Source organism: Sturnus vulgaris, chromosome 6, assembly GCF_052056855.1.
Source record: "Sturnus vulgaris isolate bStuVul1 chromosome 6, bStuVul1.hap1, whole genome shotgun sequence".
Taxonomy (NCBI): Eukaryota; Metazoa; Chordata; class Aves; order Passeriformes; family Sturnidae; genus Sturnus; species Sturnus vulgaris.
The window spans coordinates 2,117,814-2,136,480 of record NC_142248.1 but is presented as its reverse complement, the minus strand read 5'-3'; the positions used below and the strand labels follow the sequence as shown (position 1 = coordinate 2,136,480).

The following is an 18,667-nucleotide window of genomic DNA, read 5'->3' as shown; positions in this document are numbered from 1 at the left end:
TGTTCTGCAGGGAGGCTCTGTCAGATGCTGATCACTGCAGCAGATGGACACTTTGAAATCATGACTCAAGGCCTCCAGATGTGAAACTGGTCTAGAAATGGCGGAATTTAGTAAGATTGATTGAAGTTTTGTTTGTTTTTTTTTTTTTCTGGTACTTGAGCGTTCAAGTTTTCTTTCAGACCGTCAGAAGTAAGAAAGGTGCATTTTTCCCCTGCTGAAAGCTGATACACACCATTCATTACCTGAATCTGGGAGTTTCAGTTGTGTGCTCAAGACTCACTGTAAAACGGTGAGGAATTTTCAGATATCCCTTTTACAGGGAACTGGAGAAAACCCATCAAATGCAGCAGCTGCAATAGCAAGGGCAAAGTTACCAGCTCAGCTAAAGTCAGGGAACATGTATTTTTGTAAGTTTCCTTCTTTATGTAAGCCACTGGAAACTCAGAAATGACTTAGTCTTACTGTAAGCATAACCAGGTAACGTTTTCTGGGAAGTGCAGCAGTGGTGATCAGACCTGACAGGCTGTTCTGGCTTTGAAATACGTGAATATATGCTTTGAGGAGAGGTTGGCAGGGAGAAACAATATATTTTAATGGATCAATGGAAATAATTGTTTAAAAGCAAGCAACGTTTTGTGCATACAAACCCTTCCCCTGGACTCCTGATATGTTTGTAGATGTTGTCCTTTTTCCTAGCTATAATTGCATTTACTTGTTCTGTAGAATTCTGTGAAAATTTACTAAATTTGAGCATAGCAACCATGGCTATAAACCAAGAATCTTCTGTAGGTGGCTACAACTTAAATGTTTGGATCTGATTTGCAGAAGCAAGAGAAAAGATTAAAGGCTTTTTTTGCTCATGAAGTTTAAAATAATGGTTCTCATGCTATTAATTGTTACTGGTAAGTTATTTGCATCACATCAGGCACTTTAAGAGGCATACTGCAGAACAATTATTCTGTGGTCTGGCCCTTCTGGGAGTTTGGGGTCAGTAAGAAAAGCATTTGCAAAGTAGCCAACACAATTTGATTAGTACAAATGACCTGCAACTACTCCAATTAAGAGGTTTCTTGGGTTAGAAATCTGTGACCTACAATGAGTTGTCATAGAAACTGATACGAATGTTTCAGCTCAAACATCACTTTAAAATAATGGCTTCGTTTGTCATCGCATGCCAGGTGGCAGCTCCTTTGAATCCCAGATCTAGAGTCTGTCCCTACACCAGAATTCTTCTGGCAACCCTGGGTGACAGGCAGAGCGTGTTTCTTCTGCAATTGCTGCAGTACAGGTTCAGGGATATTCTCAGAGCAGGAGGATGGACTGGGAAAGCACTGGAGGGAACTAAAGGAACTGTCTGAACAGCATCTCTGGCTCTGACTAGAAAGCAAGTGTGACCAGTATGTAAGTGGGAAGCTGGAACATGTTAATGCATATCTGTGCCTTTCATTTTCCATGCACCATCTCCAAGAATGGTGCCCATTTCCATGGAACAATTTTTTCAGAGCTCTCTCTGCATCCATCTTATGCTGCAAGGAAATTGTAAAGCCTTTGTTGTAACTTGTGAAAGAGGGATGTTGCAGAGTGTTTGACAGCATGTGCTTCCCCTGCCATGGCTTGCTCTGTGGCTGCCTTTCACTCACATGCTCTCCCTCCAGAAGCCTACTGGGTGCTGGCTCTGGAGGCTGAACTCTTGTGCTGTTGTCTTGGTTGAGGAGCCCTGGGAGTCCGTGGCCACTATGGATTGAGGTTACACTGACTGCTTCTGCAGTCCTGCATTTCTCTTCATGCCTTCTCAGTTTATGCAGGGCTGAATTGGAGGGTTTGCTGTGTTTGTCAGAAAAGAAGCTGCTTTCTTCTCTTCTGGTTTTTCCAGCCATGTGATAAAGCCCCTACAGCTTTAGAGCCTTTAGAACAAGGAAAGGGTAACGAGTCCTCTGTTCACCTGCAGAGAGAGGAGTTGATGCAGTCGTGTAAGACATGGAGAGCCAGAGAGATCAGCTGGAATGGAACCAAATTAAATGCATTTACTCTGCACTGTTCCATTAATGCCAAGTAATTACCACATACAGTGGGATTTTTCTTTTGTTTTGTTTTGTTTCATTTTGGCACAAGAGAATTCTTTTCAAATGTGAGTGCATTAGGCAGTCCTGTCTTTTGGGCTCTTAGGTAAATTATAACAAGCCTTCCCTATTCCCATATGTTCCTCTCCCTTCCCCCTGGCATTTGAAAAGCTGGCAATACAAAGATGGGAAATGCAAATGCAGAGAGGAAGTCTCTTTCCCAGTGGCAGTGATGCTGGTTCTACTGTTCTGCTGCAAACTCCTGGCTTGCCTCCTATTCCCAGGATGCTGCCTTGGCAAATTGAAAGTGGCCCAAAGATGGATATCAGAAAAATGCTCCAGCTAGAGGAAAATTTTCGGTGGGGCATCATTCTCCTGTGGTTGAATGTACAAGTACTGCCTGATCCCACTGGCACCCTGATCTCTGAAAGTGCTGCCAAAATGCAAAATCTGTGCTCAGGCTGCCATGAAATTCCTAGGGTAACCATCCATACTTGGGCACTAGAGACTGTCTTGAAAAAGGGATGGAGAAGGGTCAGAGAGACACAAAACTGCTGTATCAAAATTGTTCTTGTATTTTGGAGGCCAGGCAGCCGTAAATGTAACAATTCTCTCTGCTCAGTGAAGTGATAATTTCTATAGTGAAGAGCTAAGTTTTCTTAGGTTTATTTTGTGGAGTATTTGGAGGAAAAGGGAAAAAAACACATTAAGGTCTGTTGCTACTCCAGTTTTACTTTTGCATATAGTGTCCCAGTCCCACAGAATCCTCATATCCCAACTTAAGGCTTTCAAAGTGCTCACTGGGAGCTGGGTCAGCACCTCTGCCTAAAGACCTCCATCAGACTGGTCATTCATGGAAAAACACTGTGCAGCACAGTGAGGTGAAGCTTACTCCATGTTTGGAATGTGGATGGTGGTACTCACTTTTTCCTCTCTTTCTTGCCATGACTCTCATAAAAACCTATAATATACATGCCACCTTGTAGGAACCTCCTTTCCCCACTTGATTCTCCCTAAAACCCCAGGCCTAAAGCTGTGTTGTGGATCCCAGCTGATGGGAAGACAGGATGACACAGGGAGAAGAAGACTCCATGATTGAATATTGTCCCGATTTTCAAAGGTGTTGTCCCTTCCCTTTCACTGCCTCTTAGTGGTCTGGAAGTGGGACTATTTCAAGATTCTCATAGGTTGTGCCCCAGCTGGGGCCTGTGGCAGATCTGCCAAGGCTGGAAGCTTTCAGCCATGGAAAGGGAACATTTTTGCATTTCCTTTAGCTGCACCATGTTCCTGAAATATTTTGTTGTGAGTGTACATCCAGGCTTGTGGACATGCTGTGCTTAGGTCGTGCTCCACCTTGGTCATTCCTGCTCTCTAAATGAGCCACACAATTAGAGGATAAGCAAAGGATTCAGTTTTTAGGCACAAAAGTCACATGTGAGCAGTATGCCTGCTATAGACTGTATGTATGAATCCTACCATATCATGCAGTGCACAAGCAGTGGAACAGGCACAGGCAGCAGCACCCTCAGTTTCTGTACCATGTATCTGTTCAGCAGTCAGCCTGGAGCAGTTGCCAAGACTGAAAGACAACTGTAGCCACTGAAAAACTCTGCACAGCAGGACATACAGTCAGCTTGAGCTGTGGGGAAGTTTCTTGTTTCATAGCATCAAACAAGCAGCACTCAGTTTACAGGGGCTGTTAACCTGCCCCTGAGCACTGGTCCTCAGACAGGGGAACTGCAGCACACCGCCCCAGCTGGCTGAGGTATTCCCATTAATGAAAGCAGTTGTAAGATGAGAACTGTCCAGGATGTCTGCTGGAGGAAGGATGAAATCACACACTACTGTCTCATTAGCATCCAGCTTTCCTCACTTGCCTTACAACTGTGGGCTCTTCACTCCATTTCACTGCTGGAACTGGAGTATGTTAAACTTTGGCAGGGGTTGATGAGCTTTCCTTTGTCTGGAACTGCTGCCCTTGATGATGACATTCAGGGGTTCTTTTCCTGGCCATTAGCTAGTCATTAACTGCCTTTGGAACCTTTCCTTGTCACTCATGTCTTGCATTTTTTGTCAACTAGTTATGACTACCTTAATAGTTTTTATAGAGCTAATAAGTCTTCTGTCTCTGTTATCTCAAACCTTGGATTTCTATGAGAAATACAGACTGGATAAAGCACCTTTTGCATTTTCAGATGAAAATATGTACAAATCTGAATCGCGATTATTATCCACAAGCTTGTTTTCTCATTGTTAACAAGACCATTTTAACATACAGGGTTCATCATACTTATGCAAGATTGGAGATTACATTTTAGAAAGCAAGAGAGAACAAATCATAGGTCTCAGTGAGGTGAATGACCAGTAACTGCTTTGAATGTGTGCTGTTTTGATGGGCGTCTCCTTTGGAAATAGTTACAGTCCCCAGGTATCCTATTACCATGTGCTCTGGTTTTACACAGAATTTGCCTGCATTATTTACAAGTTGTCTCTAACCGATCATTCCTCTTCTCTTCAAATCGGAAGATCTAATTTCCAAGACCTTGTCGTGCTGCTAATGTTGCTCTGAGAGGGAAGTGACTGACCACCTTTACATTTTTATTACACTTGCATGCATGAGGAGTGTTAGAGGAATGTTTTAAAAAGTGAAGAGGAAATGGCACAAGGATAAGCCTGGTTTCCATGATTGGTGTCACTTGACTATTCTGACACCTGGTTCTTTTGTTGAGTTCAGTTTCTGGTCGGAGTAACTGCTTTTAGCTGTAAGTTTTTGCCAGTGGGTGTTGTTTGCCTGACACTCAGTGTTGTTGGATGTCCATTTCTCGCAGGTTTGTGTTCTGCCTGTCCATGGAAGCTGGCAGTCCTGCCTGTTTGGGTGCTGCTATTTAGACCTTTTATTATCAGAGTAATTTTGCCTACTCATAAGCAAGATCAAGAAAAGAGCTTTTTCTTTGGTCTGCCTGAAGTGCTTCTCTCATCTCTGTGACTTTCCAAGAGCTGCAAATCAAAAGGCGGGGGGGGCGAAAAGCACATTCATCACAAATTTTGTGCAAGATTTTTGTCTTTGTATATAAAATCGAGTGAATGTTATAGTTGTACAGAATCACCTGAGTACTTAGAAGCAGACGTGGGTGCACAATGGTTTTGGCTGTGAGCAGTGGAAATTAATAAATTTGTCAATATATGATTTGGAGCAGGAGTTGCCATCATGAAGGTCGTGGCTGCCTGGCTCTTGCCATGTTAACAAATAATAAGAGAACCAAGCTTTGATGGGAAGGAGGGAATCCTCTATCTCCTTCCCACTGCTGACACCCTCAGTTAAAAGCACTGCTGAGTTGAAGGGATTTCTCCATCGGAGCTAATTAACCAAAATTATTTCAAAGTCTTATGCCTGTGTAAACAACTCCTAATAGGAGTTTTTTGCAGTAGCATTTACATCAAGAAGGTTTTTTCTCTGGATATCACTCTGTTGTTGACAGAATATATTGATGGTGTTGCCTCCTACCTTAAGGAGCTGTCATATGATAGAGTATATCAATTCTAAATCCAGGCTGAAATTCTCCTCCTTCTATTTCCCTCAGTTTCTCCCTCATGTTGTGTTGGTATCACTGGAAGTTGAAGATGTTCCTTTCCTGCCAGGACACTGCATTCATCAGGAGTGGGTATCTGGGATATGGTCTAGAATACTAGGATTGCATCTTGGATATGTGTGTTCTCCTGCCTGGGACATGAAAACAAATTAAATTAATTAAAGTAAAACGGGTTGGATGCTATTCTGGATAAAGAACAAGTTTTGGAGTGGGAAAGCTGTTAGGGATATTTAATTTACATTTTGACCCTTTCTTTACAGCCACAGGGACTTAAAACCAGAAAACCTACTGCTGGATGAAAAGAACAACATCCGGATAGCAGACTTCGGGATGGCATCGCTGCAGGTCGGGGACAGCTTGTTAGAAACCAGTTGTGGGTGAGTGTCTCAAAGCACATTACAAAAATGAGGGACAGATTCAAGACATGGAAGTTGTCTATAGTCAGAGTTTCAGTAAAGATCTGCAGACCTACACACTGCACTGGTGTTTCCCAGCAAGATAATAAATTTATATGATGCAGGTAGTGTAGGAGAAGGCTAAAAGAAGGGAGGTGAAGTGCTTTACAGTCAAAAGCAGGCCACTGCAGGTGTCACATACAGATAGAAAAATCAAGGCTTTCAGGTTTGGATTCATCTGCATGTGCTGGTGCATTTGCATTCACCGGCCATGTAATTTTTGGGAACTGAAAGCAGTGGTTCACTGTTTTAAGAAGAGGCTTTGAAAAAATATGAAGGGGTGGAAAAATGTTCTTAAATGGAATTTGCATGTCCTGTGTAGGCTGTCTGCTTGCATGCAGCTGTTCGTGTTCATGCTCAACACTGCTTCTGTCAGCTCCCATGCAGGAGTGACAGGGAGGATGCAGGGTCCTTTGTAATGACAATCAATGCAGATACAAAGCAGCCTGCCTGGAGGAATATTGCAGGGCCAGTCTAAAGACATTTCCATGGGGATTCAGTCCTCTTCGGGCACCATTGGACCATGATCCCCAATTCCCAGTGCCATGGTGACTGTGCAGGGGCTGTGGCACTGAGCTGTAGCAAGGGCAGCAGCTGCACTGAGCTGCTGCAGTCTGGCACTGCTATGCCAGCTTTTAGCTGTGTGCTAATTTGTTTTAACAGCAAGCACAGAAAACAGTACTAGCAGATTTCCACTTTCTCCCATGCAGACTGACTTTTCTTGGCCAGTGGTAGTGTGATTCTGGTGACTTCAGCCCAGGCCCATCCTCAGCTGGTTACAGTTCATGTTTTTTTCAGTGTCTTCTCTGGGCCAAGGCAGTTCAGGGTAGACATGGAGCCATCGTGGTTCACTCTAAAGCCCAGCCACTGCCTCTCAGTCCTAGGCTCTGCTTTCCAAGTCACGAGTAATGGACAGCAAAAGTATTTGAAGTTCATGATATGATAGAATGCTGGTTGATGAGTAAACTGGGACCCACTGATTCTCTCCTATCCATGTCAAGTCAAGACCTGAGGTCTTAGCAGCACAGATGAAAAGCGAGGAGCTGTGATGCCAAGGTCAACTACAAGGCTCTTCACTTGGGTAGGGAGACATTCAGTGTCATCAATACAGGCTGAGGGATGAGAGGGTTCAGAGCAGTGCTGCTGAGAAAGGCTTGGTGATACTGTATGGTGGATGAAAGGCTGGATGTGACCCAGCAATGTGCACTTGTAGCCCAGAAAGCCAAACATGTCCTGGGCTGCGTCCAGAGCAGCATGGCCAGCAGGGAGAGGGAGGAGATGCTGCCCCTCAGCTCTGCTCTGGTGTGACCTACACTGCATCCAGCTTTGGAGGATTCATAGCATAAGAAGGATATGAGCCTGTCAGAGTGGCCCAGAGGAGGCCATGAAGGTGGTTGGAGGGCTGTGACATCTTCTCCATGAGGACAGACTGATAGAGTTGGGGTTATTCAGTCTGGAGAGAAAAGGCTCCAGGAGACCTTATTGCAAACTTCCAGTACTGAAATGGGGACTATAAAAAAGATGAGGACAGACTTTTTAGCAGGTCTTGTTGTGATACAACAAAGGATAATTGTTTTAAACTAAGAAAGGGTCAATGTGGATTAGATACAAGGAAGACGTTTTTTATGTTGAGGGTGGTAAAACGCTGAACAGGTTTCCCAGAGAGATGGTAGATTCCCCATCCCTGGAAACATTCAAGATCTGGTTGGATGGGGCTCTGAGAAACGATTTAGTTGAATATATCCCTGATCATTGCAGGGGCATTGGACTAGTTCAGTTTTAAAGATTGCTTCCAATCCAAACCATTCTGTGATTCTGCCCATCTGTTGCTTGCAGGCTCTTTCAAACTTCCCATCTAGATCAGGAAATGCAGTCCTTCCTGCAGTGCCACAAAGCCTCTATACTGTCTAGAGAAAATTGTTCCCCTTCCTTCCATGAGGGAAAAAAAAAAAGAGAGGAAGTATAAAAACCAGCCCAGTCTCAATTGCCTTGTAGGATTTTTCAAACTCCTCAAGAGCCTCTCAGTAGGATTCCTGCTCTTGTTAGCACTGAGCTGTGTTATCCAGATCTGGAGTCTCAAAGGGAGGCTTCCTTCCCAGAAGCTGTGCTGGAATTCAAACCTCCATGCTTGAAGCAGATCCAGCCCCCACATTGGGGCCTTAAAATGCACTAATAAAGAAATCAATGGAACGGAAGAGATGTGCCTGTAATAAACAGAACACAGCAGCAACGCTATGATCTCCTGCCTTGCAGATGCATTTTAAGTGTGTTGCCAATCACTAGGCCTCCATGTGAGCTATTACACCACTTCATTAATTCTCCTGGCATGCAGCCCAGCATGGCTGATACTGGTGTCTTGTGATCTCTCTGGTTTGGGGGGTGAAGGAAGGAAGGAAGGAAAGAATATGTAACAATATGCCACACTGTTCATAGAGAAAGGTAATCCAGTTATGACTCCCTTTCCCTTGCCGAACATGCAGTAGCCAACCTCAGAGCTTTTCAAGGCAACAGTTTTACCTACCCATGTAGTTGGCACTTTCAGCCATCATGAAAAGGAACAGAACAGAGTGAATCATGTCTGAGATATTGAGATTTAATGAGTTGCTCCTACGTGCACCCATAAGTTAATTTCCAGAATGGCTTTATCCATACTGTGAGCACTGATAATGAGATGAAACTGCAACATTTCCATTGACGGTCATGCAGGGAGTCTCCAGGTATTTCTGTCAGTCAGAGTGGGAGGCTCAGATGGGGTTGAGCTGTGTGGTACAGCTAACTTTGTCAGTTCAACAAAGCGGGGAGACTGCAGTCAAAAATTCTTTGCTATCACAAGTGAGCTGCTAAGTTTAGTCCAAAGTTTGGGTAGTCTTTAGGACACTGCAGAGCCTTGACTGGCCTCATGAAGGGTAGCCTCATGTAGCCTGATGTATGATGTAATTGCATATCTCAGAGTCACTGGTTTCTGGGAGATACTCCTTAGGCCTGCATGGTTTTCTGTAGCACTCATAGCACTGACAGACTACCCGGAGGACACAATAAAAGTTCAATCCAGATGTGTTTGTGTAGGAGGAGGCAAGGTTCACTTCCTGTTTCACTGACATAATTTGTCATTGACAGACTGCACGTTTGGCCTTATTGAAATGAATCCCCATTATAGAAATGTGTATTGTGTGAATCCTGCATATGCACAGTGCAGAGGAATAAGCTGTAGCTTTTTTGGTGTTTTTATACCCTTAAGGGGAAGAGGAGCTGTGTGTATAGGCTCTGCAGGACTAATTCTGCTTATGGCAGAAATTGCACAGCAAGGCAGTCTTATGGAGAGATGGCCCTTGAAATGCCAAAATAACACAGTGAGTCTCTTCATTCCTTCAGAAGCAGGGAGGGTCTGTCAGCTAACAGCAGACAAGGAAGGAAGAGAAAGCTGTGACAGGCTGCTGCTTCTATTATTTTAGATCTCTTCAGCTCTTCTTCCTCTTTGCCCATCCAGGCAGTGGCATGCAGAGGCACTCCCCATCTCTTTCACAGTGATTCTTCCTGGCTTGCTGCCTTGCAGTGTTTCAGAAAGGGAGAGGTTGTCCAATCCATCCTGAATTGTCACTAGGCGAGAAGAGTGAGTGCCTTTTGGTTAAACCTCAGGTCTGAGGCCCAGGTTATCTGAGCTTGATTTCTGTCTCTGCTGCAGGCATTCACGGTGGTCTAAGACAAGATGCATTGCCCTTCTCTGCTTCAGTTCTCCATCTTAGCAAGTCGTTGGTGTATCAGCAGACCTGTGCTGAGCAGCAGATTCGGAGGGCAGATACACCTCAGTGTCCAAGCACCCTTTCTGATTTTAATTAAATGACGTGATGCTGCACATATTCTTTCCCCTTATAATAAATGTGTATATATATCTAAAACGTATGCAAGTGTCCTACATCCAGTCATTGTTAGGGTTGCAAATTTAAATTCTTGAATTTGGAAATGCCAGAATTAGTACTTTTTACCCCATCTCATCAAGAGCTTCTATTTCCAGAACTCCATTCCTATCTCCCTCCTGATTTCTCCCATTAATTTCTGCTCCATATTTGGCCCCAAAGCCCAGATTGTTTTTTCTTTTTTACTAGGTTCCAGCTCTAGTTTCTATTACTTGGTTGTGTGAGTCAGTTGCTGTCAGTCCTAGATCTACTTCATTTGTTTTGCACTCAGTTTGTTTTAAAGTTTTGTACCGTGTGGTAGCCCCACTCACAGCAGCTCAGAGTTTCAGATTAAAAAAATTAACTCTCTGAAGTGTTACCAATGCAGGTAGGATTTTGATTCTAATGCCCTAGAGAGTTTCTGGTAGGAAATGCAAACTGCAGTTTTCTAGTGAAATGCAATATTTCTATGATAAAATTTCTAGAGAATACAAATAAATACTCAGGTTTGCGCTTTGCAGTATAGGATACTAGAAATTTTTCTCTTTTTTTTAATATGAAAAAGCATTTACTTAAAAGTAGACATATAGTACAAATGCTTCAGCCCACACATAGCATGCATGCATGCAAATATATGAAACCAGCCTGAGACAGACAAAAAGCAAGGAAAATCGTTGTTAAATTGATAGTAAGTTAGAAGGAGCCTAAAATGAGGCTTATAAAGGGAGATACCAGACAACCTTATTAATAACCATTGGTACCAGCATCACCTATAATACATCAGAAATTATGTTAAAAGAGCTTGGATTCTGCAAAATAAGTCCCTGAGAATTTAAGATGTGCTTTACTTCAGATTGGCAGTCTAACATTTGCTCAGCCTGTGCACATTAGGATATGCCCATTAAGTATGAGCTTGTACAGGTTTTTTTTCAACAAATCTTTGCCTCATTTGATGATTGGATGGTGTGTTTTTGTGAGTAAACAGCTATTTAATGTTTGGGTTTTCCTCATCACTCATTCTGTGGATCCATTTATAACTTCTGCTTACTGCATTCAAGCTTTGCTATGAATGCTAAGGTAGGATTTTATCACTGTGTCTTAGGTTTGCAAATATTAATTATACTGTTTTTGTATTATGTTTGCTACATTGATCTGGTTGTCTCCGTTTTTATGAGGACACAGGATTCTGCAAAATGAAACTCAAAATTGTCAACCAGTTTTGAGTGTACAGTTGGATGCTCTTGGGGCCCAGTACCTCAGGATACTTGGTGCTTGGTAACAGTCCTTTACTGGGAGAGCATAGTGCCTACCATCTGCAGCTGCTGCTCCACATGCTTCTAAATGCTGGAAATCAAACTTGGATGTGTAGTACTGTGATTCTGAATACTGGGGAACATGCAACTCATAATTACCAGTGTATGTCTCAGTTTAAGGCACCTGTTCATTTTCTTTCACAGAAGGATTCTCTGGCAGGGACAGAGATTTTTGATTCTCCCATGTGTCAATCAGCTGCATGCTTGCAAGCTTGTCCTTATTGACACAAAAGTTCCCTCATATTGCTACAGACTTCCCAACTTCAGTCATAAGTAGAAAGGAGGCATTGGGCACAGCAACACATCCACCTAACTTATCTGCAGAGTACAGTGTGACATCTTCAACCTTTTTTTTTACCAGTTCTTAACTTTTGGATACCTAATTTGGCAATCTTTATGCCCTTTTAATACAAGGGTCTGGTTCATTTTTTTTTAAATTAAAACCTTTTAAAGGTTCCATTATTTTAAAATTTGAACTGATAATTAAATGAATTGATTTGCAAATTCCCAAAAAAATGTAATTGCACCCAAGGAGTAAATAGCTGTAAGATGGCTGAGGGCTAATGCTGAGTATCCAAAGGTAAATGACTGAGCTGATGCCTTCCCTTCATCTCAGCCCTTTGCTACCCAGCGTGGGGGAAAAGCAGAGGCAGCCTTTTGCTCTAGTGGGTAACTCCAGCCTCTGAAAGCCAGCTTGGAGACAGTGATTAAGAGAGGGGAAAGGACTCTAGAACTGAGCAACAGCAAAACCAGCCAGATGTGGGAGGAGCTCTCTGCAGCTGTACAACATCCTATATCAAGGTAACTTCCTGCATAATAAAAACAGAGGAAAAGAGACTTCTTGTTCCTCCCTCTCTGCAGAAACTCTGCCTTTGAGGCCTGAAGGATGGCCCTCGAAGCTTTTCTTCTTCCCCAAACAGTGCCATCCTAAGGCATGGGACCAAAGGACTGGAGCATGGACACTTATCTTTACTGGGACTTGGGAACCCATCAGGCAGTGTTACACATGGTTTACCACACTGTAGAGTAGAATCAAACACCTTTTCCTTCTTCATCAACCAACAGCTTCTCTGGCAAAGCAGTTGCTGAGTGTTCCCAGATAAACCACATGGTTTAAACCAATGGATGTGTATGTGTGCAGTACAGGTCTCTCTTACCTATGTAAAAAACCCTGTAAGTTACAGGCACATCACATCTGCAGTGAACATATGGCCCTGGTTGTCTCAGATCTACTGCAGCTACACAATATCTTGATGTGCACAGATGAAGAACTGATTTTCTAGTTTCTCAGATGAAATTCAGAAAAGCTACATCAAGGATATATACATTTCTTTCTGAATGCCTGACTTAACTGTCCAGAGCTGTCCTGGATTTCACCATTGCTCTCTTGTCTTATTTCCTCTGGTTTAAATCCCGTGTAAAGTTCCCTAAGATCCTCAAGATTATTGTGTCCTGGAGTCACAGCTGTGAATGACCATTCAGAGAGCCCTTCCTGCCCCAGGCAGACTAGCCTTGGAAAATCCACATCACCCTGGAAATAAACACTGCCAACATTGGTGCTTTTTTTGCAGAGGTACCCGCAGGCAGCAACTGTTTCTTGATCTTGCTGAGCGATATATTTATTTGTTATCAAGGGCAGACTGGGGCTTTTGCTGCACAGAGATGTAGCAGAGTGATGAGGAGGTGGCCTAGGGGAAGAGACAGGGAATGTTGCTCTTGACATCTATATTGAATAATTAGTGATAAGAGCCAAAGAAATATTCATGACTCTGTAGAAAGATAAATAGATTTTTGATTAAATTTGAGTTTTGTCTTTAAAGCAGTTGAATTTGCTCTGTGAGTGGTAGCATGGAAATGAGTTTTTTATGGATTCTGGCTGACTGGAGGATCCCTTTTAAAGCTGTTAGCCAAGATAATGCTGCAGATATCTAGCTAGTGTGTGCTGGCAAGAATTCAGAATGGCAATGCCAGAAACCTGTGCTCTCTGGGCAGTTGCAATGTAGCTGTTGAATGATCCAATCAATCCAAAGGATTTATTATAACATTTCTCCACCCAGTCTCTTAGACTTTTGCAGAATTTCAGTGGTGCCTTTTAAGATCTAGGGCACATTCTGCTGCAGTTCAGCAGACCTCAAGAAGGAGAACACTTTAGGGGCATTTGCTAGTGGTACACATAAATACCTGTGTACCTATCTTGAGTTCTTCACAACACTTACATTCTTCTTTTCAAGGATGTTAGCACAGGAAGCTTTCAAGGTGGTTGTACTGCTCAGCACCCACTACTAGGAGTTCCGAAATCCTTGTCAGAGTCATAATATACAAATAAAAATTCAGGAACACTCTGCAAATTGACATACTAACTCTTCAAGTGCACCCCAGTGCCATTGCCATCCAAAAAGGATTGTAGTGAAGGACATTGCTGAACTGTATAGGATACCATGTGGGATTTGAGAGGTCTGGCTGAAGTTTCTAGGTTAGCCACAGGCATCACCTGTAGTAGCCATTTAATGTACTGTGTGTGTTCATGACTCACACAGAGAGGCAGCTGTACATTGCAGAACCTAAAATACACGTGAGAGTGAGAAACTCAAACATGGTAAGTGATGGGGAGCTTGACAGTTACTAGAATGTGTCTGCACTCCTTTTACTCCCCCCATGTATTTTCCAATAAACCTGATATGACTCAGTTGTGCAGGACATGTTAGAGCTGGCCTCTCTGTTCTGAGGTGACTAAACTGAGCAAATATCCTTGATCTGTGTAAGTCCTGTTCTGTTTTGCTACCATGCGGGGTTTTTTTTCAAATTCCAGTTGCATTACTACACTGCCCTCCTTCAGTGTTCTGTGTAAGCAGTCCAGCACTAGTGAGAGTTGTACTTGTCAGGCCTGGGCTGCAGTCCCAGTTGTGGTGCTGCTCCTTACTTGTGCTTTGTGTGTGCCTTAGGGATGGCCTGTACACTCTACACCACTGTTAGATACAAGAAAAAGATGACATCACTAGTCAAGCATCCTCTCAAGAATAATTTGTCTCCTAAAAGCTTGCCAAATCATGTGTTAGTCCAGTGTTGTGACTTTTTGTGGTTTAGACTTCGGGGTTTTGGACAGAATAGGTGTAGTGCAGCTCTTGGTTTGCTACAAAGAGGCAAATTCACAGGAAACAAGATATTTTGGAAGTTTGGGAACATGTACATAACATTAAACAATTCAGTGTCTCGCTCTGGCCTCACTTTCTCTCTGTGGTGGCATTGCTCTTGCTTTGGTCAGAAGAGTAGACTCATGGTGAGCTTCTGGTCACCTTCTTCAGGCCAGCTGCAGCTTTTAAAAATGTTAAGTAACCTTGTCCATGTTTCCGTGGCTGTCAGCGACAGAGAGCCTGGGTAGTCTGTCCTACCCACTAGACACAAGACCATTCTTGCTGGTCATCCAATGAGCAACTCTAGCCAGCTCTCTGAGGGAGCCTCTGCCTTTCATATCTGTTTTGACTCTTGAACTGAGGTTTTTAAAATGTAGTCTAAACTAAGGCACTACTGAGCAGACAGATTGGTTAGAATAGCTGTGAATAGCCCATCTCTTAAATGGCCTAGGCTTGGTGTTGTATTAAATATTAGATTAAGCTGCTGAATTCCACTTTTCCTGAAATTTTTGAGGGATCAGCTGCATTTCTCTCTCCTCATGGAAGCTTTGCTGTCAAGGTAGCTGCACTCCCAGGTGTACCTTGAGTTTATTGTCATGCTCTGCCAAAAGCTGTGATACCAAATCAGGGCATTCCATGCCCATGGGATGATATTTTGCCACAAGATAAGTGTAGTGTGTATGGAAATTGAATTAATGGTCTGTCTCACTGGGCATTAATATAGCATCCTAACACAAAGCTAACCTTGCTGTGCTTCTGGTTTGCTCATTACTTTGTGAGACAGGTATTGCCCAGCCATGATTGCATTTGTCACAAGAAACACATGCACAAATGAAGACAGGCTCAGGGACTGCTGGGAGGTGTCAGTATAAACAATAGCATGATTTGCACACAGGTTTCAGACAGTTTGCATCCCTTTTACTTGTCAAGTCACTTTAATGAAGGCTATAAAATAAATAGCCATGGCTATAATCTTTAGGAATTAAAATTATTACCTGGCAAGTTGAAGTAATTAACTCTTCTCAGCCAGGAATCAAACAAGAGATATATGGGTAGAAGGATGTGAAAAGAATATATTAACTCACCAGGTAATGGTGCTACTGTCCATCCTTTTTTGTTTTTTTAAAGCAAAAAAAAGGGCATGTTGCAATCATGTATTGGCAGCTTTTGTGACCACTGGTGTAAATGAGAGTCATCTTAGCAGAACAGATACCAGGCATGGTTTAGGGATGCATCTGTCCTTTTTCCTGTAAAAGGCTTTGCAGTGTGGGCCTTCTTTTTAATTAGATACAAGGCCAAGTTAAAGAGTGGGATTAGAGAGCTGGAATTCTATCTTCACAGAGTATGCCTCATCTTCCCTTCATTCCTTGCTTTGAAGAAATTCATAGCAGGGCCATAGAGTTTTAAATTATGCTAAGGCTTGACCATTTTCTGAGCTTGTTAGAAATGTATTCTTGTTGAGGTAAGGAAAAACGTGCTGATTTGCACACTTGTATTCTGTATAAGAAAGTCTGTCATTATTCTGCTAAGCAAAATGGAAATGCACATAACCATAAATACCAGGCTGTTACGTGCTCATTTGACTGTATTTTGTCTTTCAGATCACCACATTATGCTTGTCCTGAAGTCATCCGGGTAAGTTGGTTAATATTAGTGTACATAAATACCTTTTCTGAAGTCTCCCTTGTTGCAAGCATGCAGACAGATCCTCTGTACAAGAAATCTGCCCCATGCAGAGGGAAAGAAAAGAACTCAAGGAACCTAAAGAGAGTTTTGTGTTTGGCTCAGCCCTGAATCAAACCACATTGTGAAATAATTGTGTGTTATTCTCACATTATCCTTCACATCATGTGATCAGACAGAAGTACAGGAGCCTGGCTTAATTTGATCTTTTGACCCAAGGGACGTAGTCCCCTCAGCTTTCCTGTCTCTGATGTAGCTGTCATCTCAGTAGAAGAGCTGGGGTTGCCTGTCAGTGATGTTGATTTCCACTAAACAATATTCTTCCCCTCTGCTTTCCCTTTGTCCTCTGAAAATAAGTATCCAAGATTTCAGTGCCCAAGATTGGATTGCTGTCTTCCAAAGCATGTCTCTAGTGTGAAGTCAAGCAGGAAGCACTCAGGAGAGACTGTCCAGACAGCACTATCAGTTTGCAAATAACATGGCTAGTGACAAGCTCCCTCAAGAACCAGGGCAGAGAAACACACCTTCTTGATGTCCTTAATGCACCTGTTACTCTGTTTAAGTGCCAGATCTGATAATTTGTGAGTTGTCAACCACTCCTGCCCTTCTCTCCTGCTTCTGAGCCTTTCCTCACAGATCCCAGATAAGACTGCAAGCTGATGTTTACAAAAATTCAATTAGCCTGCTATGTAGTGGCTTCCTCCTAGTTGGGAAGGCCACCTTGGGAAGCAGGTAGCTGGATTGAAACGTGGGGCTTCCCATTCTCCCCTCTCTCGTTCTTCAAGGATAATTAATTCATTTCCTAGCGATTGGTCTTTTGAACCTCTGTGTCATTGCTGCGCAGGGAGAAAAATATGATGGAAGGAAAGCAGACGTCTGGAGCTGTGGAGTCATTTTGTTTGCGTTGCTAGTGGTGAGTCATCTTCCTTGCACTAGCCTTTAAAAAGAAAAGAAAAATCTGAAAGTGCTGCTGTATTTAATGGCAATTCTATTGACATCATGTACAGATGGGTTTTTTTAGTCCTCTATTTTTGTATCTCTCAGTGGCATCCTTTCGTCTTATTTCTACATCAGCCCCAAAGGAAAAGCATGAGGAATATTTCACTGCCTCTTTGAAACACTGCTGCCCTGCACAGGAGAGCACAGACAAGCATCAAAAGCTTGTCTCCATAAATGCTCTTTGCTGTGTTGTGATGTTGCACCATGCTTTTTGATGGGTAAGGATGTGTAGGGTTACAACTCCAGGATACAGAGAGTGTCAAATCAAGTCGTCCTTCCTGGGATCAAAATATGGATGGCTTTGGAATGTGTTCACTTTTTTCTGCTTATATATATATATATGTGCTTCAGCAGGTATATGCATACATTGACTGCAGTATTTTTTCCAGAGAAGATCTGAGAACCTTATCTTTGTTTCATGCAAGCAGTGAGCTACATTTTAATTTGGTACACATGGGAATATAAAACTGAGCCAGTAGTACAAAGTTTAAATTAGTTTCCATCTGGCTCAGTAATACTTTAAGTGTTCAAAATGTGGTATCTTCTAACTTATCCTTCTTTTGATCAGTTTCAATTCTCTGTGGAATTTATTCTGAAATTAACTTCTATTATAACACTCCTAAACATCCAACAACTGGGTGTCCAGCTGAAGGCAGATAGGCTTGGCATTTGTTACCAGTTTCCATAGTATAATGTATACAAATAAAGTTTATGTTAATACAAGCATATACCACATGAAGCTAAAATACTCTACATGAATATAGGTTTTATGTGCATATTAAGTGCTTTATAATTGTAATAGTTCAGCTGATCATCTATAATTACAGAAATAACAAGCCTGAAGTAAAATTTTTATATTCTTGTACATTTATCAGTAAACCTAATTGCTTCACTTAAATGTTTTATTTTAAAAAACACACTTGTACAGTGTTAAATGAGGTAAATTCTGCGCATTATTTTTGTTTAAAATACTTTAAAATATTAGAGGATTTTTGTTTCAAAAGATATGCTGATTCTTTTTAAATGGCTCAAATCAAAATACCTTGAAGCAATCTCAGTATGATGCTTTAATTCCCCTTAACCAATCTTACTCATTTTTTCTTTTTAGCCATTACAATTCACTGACATTTTTGAAGTTTTATTTTTTTTATCTTGATGTTGCATTGGAAGAATTTTAACTGTCACACTAGATAGCACCTGGTCATCTCTCACTGAGCAGTTACTTTCATAGCTGATAGAATAGAAGTGTATAATGAGCTCTTAATATAACTACTTGAATTTGTAAGAACAGAAGAGAGAATGTGTCAAGATGGTTAGGATTTGTAGGAGCAGGCTTTTCATTTTCAGGGGGATTCTCTGTCAAGCTTTGGTGTCTGTTGCTGCATCTTCATCTGTTCCTACACAAACACACTTGAGCTTGGAAAATGATTGAAACAAGTCTATTATTGATGAAGAGTGTAGAGCTCGCCAGTTAATTATGTCAGGATGAAAAAACTGCAAAAACTATTAAGATATGATAGCAGATGATACTAATAAAAGAAGT

General features: G+C 42.1%; 1 protein-coding gene across 11 annotated transcripts in view; it reads left to right on the top strand.

Moving 5' to 3' along the window:
* Nucleotides 1–18,667, top strand: part of BRSK2 (BR serine/threonine kinase 2) — a 302,919-nt gene that overhangs the window by 215,400 nt on the left and 68,852 nt on the right. For all 11 annotated transcript variants that reach the window (XM_088166686.1, XM_088166688.1, XM_088166685.1 and 8 more), the window contains exons 5-7: nt 5,911–6,027; nt 16,044–16,077; nt 16,970–17,038. In XM_088166686.1, the coding sequence (XP_088022812.1) occupies nt 5,911–6,027; nt 16,044–16,077; nt 16,970–17,038 (220 nt within the window). The remainder of the gene's footprint in view (nt 1–5,910; nt 6,028–16,043; nt 16,078–16,969; nt 17,039–18,667) is intronic.